Source organism: Quercus suber, unplaced genomic scaffold (genome assembly GCF_002906115.3).
Source record: "Quercus suber isolate HL8 unplaced genomic scaffold, Cork oak 2.0 scaffold_6, whole genome shotgun sequence".
Classification (NCBI taxonomy): Eukaryota; Viridiplantae; Streptophyta; class Magnoliopsida; order Fagales; family Fagaceae; genus Quercus; species Quercus suber.
Window position 1 is genome coordinate 402,733 of NW_027069472.1, and position 10,285 is coordinate 413,017.

Below are 10,285 nucleotides of genomic sequence, written 5' to 3' on the forward strand. Positions count from 1 at the left end.
GGTATAACAATGTTGGAGTTATGTAAGTGTCATTGTAAGGTTGAAGACTTGAAGGTAAATAACATCGTATTTGGTTTGAGTGTATTTAAGATGAGATGACATGGAGAGTTGTGGGCATGTGTATATAAATGAGTAGAAGTAAAAATGGTGAATGGAAATGCAAAGAGTTTTTTGTGTGAGAGAGAGGAAAAGTTTTGAAACATTATTGAATAAAATGTAACAAGAAGTAGTATTGAAATATTAAACAAAAATAAATAAATAAAGAGTCCCTATTTTTAAAGTTGTTCTTATCTCTTATATGGTTTAAGAGTATTTCAATTCTTTTTAGAGTGTGCCACATGATAGAAACTCATGCTCTCTTGCATGAGGTCTTTGCTTTAAATATATATATGTATATATTTGATTATTATTGCATAGGCAATTGTATGTCCAGTCATTAGTAAATCAATTCATTCACAAGGTGGTGGTAAATGCCCTATTCCCTCATCCACGAGGTTCATTGAATAAGGAAGGAAGACTTTAAAATGCAGACACAAATCCTATTGCTATAGCACCCAAAGAGCAATTCAACCGGCAGATATAATGGCATTAATGGATCACAGCTCAGGATGATGACAATTTGGCCCATTTGGTAATGTTGTTCTAATAATGTTTATATTTTTTGGAAATACGTGTGGGTGAAAAAATGTGTAGAAATACGTGTAATGTTGTTTAAAAACTAAAAACATGTGCTTAAACATGTGTACCGAACGACCCTTGATTTTCCTATTCTTTGTAAGACTGGTAAGCTAACATTTGTATTTGGCTTTGAACTTACTCAAGCCACCCTTGTCTTCTCTCAAAAATAAAAAAGCCACCCTTGTCGAGCTTCTTTGACATTTTTGAACAAGAGATCGATAATTGCCAAACCAGAAATAGGGAATAAAAAAGAAAAAGCTGTCATAGTCTCTTTGAATTAATTCGTTCGCAATCTAAAACATCTTGAAATCAAACAAGGATTGAAATCAAACATCTTCATACTATAATTATCCTTATCCAATCCTAAACGTGTCTCTATGAAATATTCAACCGATCCTAGCCATGTTTCTAAACAATTCAAATACCATAAGCATGTTACCAGCATATTATTGAAAGCTGGAAACTAATTATACAAAAAATCAACCAAAACATTATAAAGCCAGGGCTTCTAGGTGATTTTAGGAACGCATGACCAAAGTTACATATGCAAACTCCTTAATCAAGCCAGCATATGTGTGCGCCTTGAGGTAGAAATAAAGTGATATAAGTGATGGACTTAAGTGTTATTGATATGATCTAATCACAACAAATCATGTTAATGTTGTGAAAAATGTTGTGTCAGATGACTTTTGTGACTTTGTCTATCAAAGACGTTGACCGTAACTTTGATGGTTCATCAACTTTTATCAGCAACTACAACTATGGGCAAGCTGGTAAAGCCATTGGAGCTGATCTCATAAACAATCCAGATCTTGTAGCCACAAACCCCATCATATCGTTCAAGACAGCCATATGGTTTTGGATGACCCCTCAAGCAAACAAGCCATCTAGCCACGATGTCATCATTGGAAATTGGAGACCCTTTGCTGCCGACACATCAGCTGGTCAAGTTCCGGGCTATGGTGTAATCACCAACATTATCAATGGTGGCCTTGAATGTGGCCATGGCTCCGATAATAGGGTGGCTGATAGGATTGGGTTCTATAAGAGGTACTGTGACATATTGGGAGTAAGCTATGGGAACAACTTAGATTGCTATAATCAAAAGCCTTTTGCGTAAATAGCTTTGGTCCAAGGCAAAAATATGTTTAGCCAACTACAATAAGGAGACAATATAAACATATAAATTGGTGATTTTGTTGTTCCATAAGAGATCTCTAAGCTTAAAAATAAATAAAGAAGAATTATATAAAATTTGAGTACTGGTAATTAATATTGTAGCTAGCTTTACCAAACTGTACGTCCCATTTTATATTACTTTCTAAATTCTAAACTATTCATTGCTTTGTTGGCTACTTTGGGTAAGATGCTCACAAACTCAATTGGGTATGATGCTCTCTTAATTAAAAAGAGATTGAATCATATTGGTTGCCAATCTGCATAGCTGCCCTAGATGTCTACTTCTAAGCGAAACGAAGTATCACTCAAAAAATCGTTATGCTTGAAAAGATATGAGCAAATAATTAATCAAATTAAGGTTATTTTCCAGCAACACCTTTCAAACAATTTTGAACACTTTTGAATTATGATTATTTTAAACTATCCAAAATACTTCAATTATCCACGGATGATATTAGCCAAACTCTTCAAAATTTGCATGCTCTACTTAATACGGACAAACAGTACTGCATGTCATGCATGTGTAATTGCCAAGTGACAACTCAATATGAAATCGGATCTTTAAGAAGCAATCTTACTTGAACTTACATTTTAAACTTTGAGTTCAAAAATTACTCTAATATATTTCTACTAGTGGGCAGTTTTTCACCCTTAAAATACAGATACAATATTTTTAGACCAAATCACTCCCAATTTAATGATATCCCATGCGATGTGCAGATATTTTATAATTTCATTTTAAATAATTTTTATGTATATTAAGACTTACATATAATATTTATTTTGTTGTACAGCATTTATGTTTGCCTACAATATTGTTGAATACTTTGAAACTTTATTTTTTTAATTCATATTTTATTAAAAAAATTGTATAACACTATAAGACTATAACATATTATAATATTTACTGTTAAAATTAGAATTTATTTTTAAATTGATTAAATGATTTTGAAATAAATAAATATAAAATACTTTTATATCTTAAAATTACATAAATTTAAGAAACCTCCCAAACACTTCTTCAACCACTCTATTCTCAAAACCAAATATGGAAACCTCAATTTCAAACACTCAATTCATTATCTCTGTTAGAGATATATATTAGACATATATTAGCCCAATGTAATAGGCCCAAGCCCAGTCCTACTTGTACTAGTAGTCTAGGGTTTAGTCGCCTATATATACTCATGTTAGGGTTCATTATAACAAGGTTATTGTACTACACTCCTATACAATAAAGATGTAGCCCTTAAGGGATTCCTCCGTGGATGTAGGCCGTCAAGGCTGAACCACGTAACCCTCGTGTTCTTGATGTTCCTATTCTATGCTTCCTCTTCCGCATCAACTCTAACATACACAACATGGTATAACACATTGCGTTTGATAATATTCTCCATTTAACATGGTATCAGAGCTAATATTCAACATGGTATCAGAGCCAAATTTCGTTCTTGGCATCAAACAAACATCTCTAGCAAGCAAAGAAGATTCTCACGTGCATAACACAGATCCACAACAGTGCTCATGCCTTCTTTCAGATCTGGGTCCACAGCATCACGCAGCTCCCACAGAAACCCTGTTGCTGCCTCGCTGCTACATCTCTGATCTCTCAAGCAAGTCGAACCACTCACCTTTCAGATCTGTGCAAATCAAGACTATGCCTGAAGAAATCAACACCACATACGTGCTCCTCGGCCTCCCGTGAGGAAAATCCAGAACTCCGGTCACCAGAAGCACTGTCACGCGCCGCCACGCGCTGCAACTGGCTCCGGAAAATCACCCACGCGCCGCCTCAGATTCCCACTTCAAGATCGTCTTCTTGGTACACGCGCCACCCCTGCGGCCTCCTCGTCGACCGATCAACAGAACCTGAAATTTCTGCAGCCATCTGACACCGCACGCGCCCTCACGCGCCACTGGGATTTCGGACTTCTCCTCCACGCGCCGGTGAACATTGCACGCTCCAGCCACGCGCCGGAAACTGCGGCTGATGTCATCTGACGTCATCAAATGCCACGTCAGCTTGATCCACGTCAGCCCTAAGTCCACGTCATCAGCCACGCAACTCGCCACGTCAGCAGTGTCGCCTCGTCAGCACCACGTCACCTAGTTGACCGTTGACCCGGACCGACCCGACCCGGACTACCCGGATCTGACCCGTGAGCACTGACCGTTGACTTTGACCAAATCCGTTGAGTTTCGTTGACTTTGACTTTTGCGTTGACTTTTGACCAAAAGTTAAAATTTCCGAAATGGCCTATCTTGCTCAGTTTTTCGCGTAGATTCCAATTTTGGACTCCGTTTCTTCATTTGGAACTCCGAAATTGGTCAATTGGCACATTCTTCATTTTGGTTTCTTCAAAGGCATTCTTCAAGGCATCTCCAAGTGATCTTCTCATGCTTATCCAACCTCAAGCCTTCATCAAGCTTCCACCTTGAGTTTGAGGGAGGGTGTTAGAGATATATATTAGACATATATTAGCCCAATGTAATAGGCCCAAGCCCAGTCCTACTTGTACTAGTAGTCTAGGGTTTAGTCGCCTATATATACTCATGTTAGGGTTCATTGTAACACAAGGTTATTGTACTACACTCCTACACAATAAAGATGTAGCCCTTAAGGGATTCCTCCGTGGATGTAGGCCGTCAAGGCTGAACCACGTAACCCTCGTGTTCTTGATGTTCCTATTCTATGCTTCCTCTTCCGCATCAACTCTAACATACACAACATGGTATAACACATTGCGTTTGATAATATTCTCCATTTAACATGGTATCAGAGCTAATATTCAACAATCTCAATGAAATTAAGGAAATCATTTGTGATTATGAGTATCAACATAAAGAGAATGTGATTAAACAAATAGAAATCGGCTAAAAGCACATCAATTTATCAAAATTTAATTATTTTTAGTTGGGTTTTTGTATCCTTTAAAAAAAAAAAAAAAAAGGAAAACACTTTGTGATCATCATCGATTTTTATTTTTTATATTTTATCACTATGGCTCATACCATACAAAATAGTAGTAAAAAACCTACAAAAAAACCTACACATTATGAGTTCTAAAAAAAAAAAAAAAAAGAAGCTAATTTCATAAATAATCAATTACAATGTTTTTTTTTTCTCTTTCTCTTTAATTCTAAAATAAAATACATTTATGACATTTCCAAACCAAAATCTCAAACAACCAAAGATTCAAAGTGAATCATAACCTTCATAAAATCCACAATGTCCGACATTAATATCAAAACCATAAGCTATCGTCACTGAATAAAAAAAAGCAAGCTTCTTTCCTTGTTTATAGCCTACTCGTATGGGTTAGGATTAAAGGTATGACAATGTTGGAGTTATGTAGGTGTTGTTGTAAGGTTGAAGACTTGAAAGTAAATGACATCGTTTTTGGTTTGAGCGTATTTGAGATGAGATGACATGGAGGGTTGTGGGCATGTGTACATAAAGGAGTAGAAGTGAAAATGGTGAATGAAAATGCAAAGAGTTTTTTGTGTGTGAGAGAGAGGAAAAATCTTGAAATATTAAACCAAATGAAACAAATAATAGTTTTGAGACATTATTGAATAAAATGTAACAAAAAGTAGTCTTGAAATATTAAACAAAAATAAAATAAAATAAAGAGTCCCTATTTTTAAACTCATGCTCTCTTACATAAGATTTCTGCTTATATATATATATATAGATGATTATTGCATAGGAAATTGTATGTCCAGTCACTGGAGTGGAAAGTTAGGCATTCGTAAATCAATTCATTCACAAGGTGGTGGTAAATGCCCTGTTGATGCCAATAATGAAGTTTGACTATGATGCCATGTTAAATATATTAGCAACGCGATGTATTATACCATGTTGTATATGTTAGAGTAGATGCGGAAGGAGAAGTATAGAATAGGAACACCAGAACACAAGGATTACGTGGTTCAGCTTTGTCGGCCTACATCCACTGAGGAATCCCTTAAGGGCTACATCTTTATTATGTAAAAGTGTAGTACAATAACATGTATTACAATGAACCCTAACATGAGTATATGTAGGCGACTAAACCCTAGACTACTAGTACAAGTAGGAGTGGGCTTGGGCCTATTACATTGGACTAATATGTTCTAATATATCTCTAACATAATATTTCAGCAAATATATAATTAAAGACTTAAAAAAAAAAACTCACACATTAGTCCCAACACACAACCAAAAAAATTTAACTTTCAACTCTACCTCACCACATCCAGCGAGATACAATTCCTCGCTACTAGATTTATAATTCTCTCTCTATCTCTCTCTCTCTCTCTCTCTCGACTCTTAGTTTTTCTCTCTTTCTCTCTTCTCTCTCCATCTTTCCTTCATGCGCCTATCAGCATAAATCGGTGGTGGCAGTGCTAGTTTTGTCTCGATTTGGTAGAGGTGGTAGATGTTGTGATCTGGCGTGGTGGATTTGGGTGTTTGAAAGTTGATTTCTATGGGTTTGTGGGTTTTTTGGCGTGAAGCTTATGGTTTGTGGGTTTCTATAAGTTGATTTTTATGGACACATATTTCACTCTAAAATTTTGCTGAAAGCTGAAGCTAATGTGAATGCTTTTAGATCCCTCATTATAGCAACTAGGCTATTTATGGAAGAACCAAAGTCAAGGAAACCCTAATGAGAGGTTTATATATGGAAGAATTGAAATTTAAAACAAGTATGAAAGTGATCTCTTACACTCATAAACACTTCATTAACTTAGGCATTGGAGCAACTAGGCTGATATCACACTGATCGCCAATGTCATTTTGAGATTTCTTTAATTTTGTGGATGTCCATTTGGTTGGTCAACTATATGACCTCTAATTCATCATTAGATAATCTTAAAAAAAAAAAAATTGATCAATCTTTTACGATCTTGATTAGGGGTGGAGCCAAGAATTTTTGCTTGAGAGGTGGAGTTATAATACAAAGATAGTAGTCAATACTTGTATGCATGCATGCATGCACATGCGCGCGCACACACATATATGCTTAATTTGTAGAATTGATATTTAAAAATAAATAGTGAATTTAAAAAAGTTATCTAGTTTGATACTAAACATTTACTTATATATAAAAAAATAGCTTATTATCTCTTATTAAGTTATGAGTAGTGACAATATCTTTTAGACTAAAATTCATTTAATATTATGCATCTTCAAATAGAATCACTTAAAATTTTCATTTTGAGTGTAAAATTACCAAATTGTCTATCAAGGTGAACAAAAAAAATTACAATAGAACCAATGAAGTCTTCAAAACCACAAATGATCCAAAACTTTCTCAAATGTAAGAGTCAATTTTACAATAAAAAATTAAATAGAGAGAAAAAAAATAACTTATTTCTATAACTACAGAACAAATTGCTAAAAACTTTTTTAAGGAATTATTTATTATTAAGGAAATAATTGGAATTATTTTTGGGGGGGGGGGGGGGGTCATAAAACTATATATTCTAATATTTAAAGAAAATATATAATCTGGTAAGATTTTAATAGAAAATTTAAATAAAAATATAATTTAAAAATAACGTTTAACTTTTGATGGTATAATCTATAATAATATATTATAATTATACAATTATATTCTAATATTTAAAGAAGATATAATTTGGAAAGATTTTAATAAGAAATTTAAATATAAGTGTGGAATCCACTCCATGTGAGAGGGGTACATTGTACATATTTAAAGAAGATATAATTTGGTAAGATTTTAATAAGAAATTTAAATATTAGTGTGCATGGGATCTACTCCATGTAAGAGGGGGGTACATCATATATATTTAAAAATATATAATTTGGTAAGATTTTAATAAAAATTTAAATATAAGTATAGGATCCACTCCATGTGAGAGGGATGATACAATTTCTGTAACCAACCTCTGTTAAAAATAAGGCTAAATATACAATTTTGCTCCACTTTTATGTCTTTCTTCTCTAAAAATACAAAATAAAAATAAAAATACAAGATCAAATAAGATCAAAAAGAATCCAATAGAACGCTTGTATCATAAGATTTTAAACCAAATGTAGGCAATTTAAATTTCGGTCAAACCTTAGGTGGGTGAAGTGTCAAATTTTAAACCACGGATAGGCAACTTAAATTTTAGTCAAATCACAAGTGAGTTAATTGTAATTTGCCCAATAAAAAATTTAAAACATAAAGGAAAAATATGAAAACAAATACAGTAAAAAATAAAGAACCAAAATAAATAAATAAATTTTTTTAAAAACATAAATAGCTAAAAGTGTTTAGGTTGTAAGGAACAAATTTTAAGAACAAAAAGTATTCTTTAGTGTTTGCCTTGCTAGCTTATTTTTTGCCAACTTATTTTACTATTTAGCTTATTTTTGCTACTATTTATAGGTCACACAACACTTTTTGGTACTATTTATAAGTCTCATTGTATTATTTCAACTAACATTTACTTTTATCTACCATACTTTTAGCAAAAAAATTTCAATTTCAACAAAATAGACGGATCTCAAACCGGCCAGTCTGATAATAATTTTGCTTCAATGAAAATGACTTGAGTCAGTCGAGAAGTGTCTTATTTAATTTCATGAGTCCGTCACATAGTAGACGCTGGTCCAAATTAAGGAACACATAGGCCATTCATTGGGGTCATACCTAACCCAAGAAGTGGTTAAAGGCATTGAGTTCGAATAGAATTCTATTCAGAGCCTAAAGTATGTGTGATTTCGGCTTATACAGGCCGTCGTTCGATATGGGCCAATACCTTGTATTTCTTGGCCGTGAAAATCCCAAAACAAGAAGTCAAATCAAATGAGGTGCTAGAAGAAACACAAACTTTTCTGATGTTTATATTCGTCAACTCAATTGCTTATAGAAGTTAGAACAAGGAAGTTGGCTTCATCCCAACTCCAAGCTGAATCCTCTGTTTTGGGCTTTTTCTTACGCATTGCAGTGAAAATATGGCTTAGAATTCTAGATAGTGTGGATAAAAATCCCAAATCATGGCCTTAATGATTGTGAAATTACTCAATTAGTGACATATAATCTTCATGGTTAGTACTAACTTTTTCTATTGTTTTTGCCTACCGATATATATAGTTTTGCACACCTTATGAAACCCATTTACCTTCATGGCTGCTCATAGAAAAACAAAAGTAGAAAAAACAGAAGTGGGTTTCATCTTTCTTATTGCAATTTAGAAACGCTCAGAAGATAATCATGATTGAGTGATTTTACTTTTACCCTTCATCTTGACCATTTCCTGTAAAGTAACTGTATAGAGAGAGAAGATAAGATGAGGGAAAATTATTTACCACATGTACGTAGTCGTGTAAAAACTCCATAGGTATTGGTCTGGGCCCAATAGTCTAATTTTTTTCTTTTTAATAAATAATAGCATCTGTTTGGATTAAACTTGTTGTTGCTGAACTAAAAATTGAAAACTGAAAATACTGTAGTAAAATAATTTTAAAATGTATAAAGAGTACTGTGAGATCTATTTTTAATATTTTTAAATGTATAACAGTAATGCTACAGTATTAAAACAGTGCGATTCAGTAAAAATTGTCTAATGCACAGTATATCCATGTGAGTGTACTGTTTATGCGCTGAAGAGAAAAAAGAAAAAAAAAAAAAAAAAAGGATAATGATAGAAATGCAGACGCCTAAACGCAGACCCATGCAAACGGCCACATATATAGTCTACTTTTATGGGTCATGTTCGCTAAAGAGGGCGCATATAAATGTCACACAAAGCTGTTTCTTGCCCAGTATGATTCTTGTCATCATGTCTACTTTTTTAGTTCTATCTTGCCTAGCTCAATGAGTATTTCAATCAAATTTCATTTCGCTATCTTTATCAATATTTTATCTGTGGCAGTGTTCTTTCTAAATCCAGAATTGGACGGAGAGGATTAATTTCATAGGTTAGATTTAGCAGTTTTTCTTTTCCAACGACAAGCATCTATGTTTGCAGTGTTGTTGCAGAATAAAGCAAAACTGCTTTGCCATGTTTTTCTCTACATTTGACAAATGGAGAATGCAAACAATAAAAAAATTGAAGGGAAATTTCCCTAATAAGAAAACCAATTAATGGGTGTATTAGTTATTAGTTAAGCCATAGATTTTGTTAGTCATAAGCTTATTACTACTTTCCCATACGCCGAGGGCTAATAAATTGGAGACACTTAAGTAAATATATATGTCACTTTTTAGGAAATTTTTTGCTTTGCAATAAGTGAAATTTTTTAAGGTAAAGCTATTATTCATGTGATCTTTGGGTTAATATAGGAGCTTTAGGGCAACATTATATTCAATACAAACTCCATGGCTTTGAATTAAAATTGCACTCAGAACTTACGTCAGTACCCTTTCTTTCTTTTTTTCTTTTTTTCTTTTTTTTGGGTTGTTGTTGAGAAAAGGTCAGTTCCCTTTGTAAT

The 10,285-nt window shown here is 33.6% G+C and overlaps 1 protein-coding gene across 1 annotated transcript; it reads left to right on the forward strand.

Moving 5' to 3' along the window:
* Positions 1 to 1,360: 1,360 nt before the first annotated feature.
* LOC136067571 (basic endochitinase C-like) lies at positions 1,361 to 1,798 on the forward strand. Its single transcript, XM_065773642.1, has one exon. It carries the CDS (start codon positions 1,361 to 1,363, stop codon positions 1,796 to 1,798), a length of 438 nt encoding a protein of 145 aa, XP_065629714.1.
* The last annotated feature ends 8,487 nt before the right edge of the window (positions 1,799 to 10,285 follow it).

Excerpts from the sequence above, each read along its gene's own strand:
- LOC136067571 (XM_065773642.1), top strand. The coding sequence starts at position 1,361 with ATGACTTTTGTGACTTTGTCTATCAAAGACGTTGACCGTAACTTTGAT.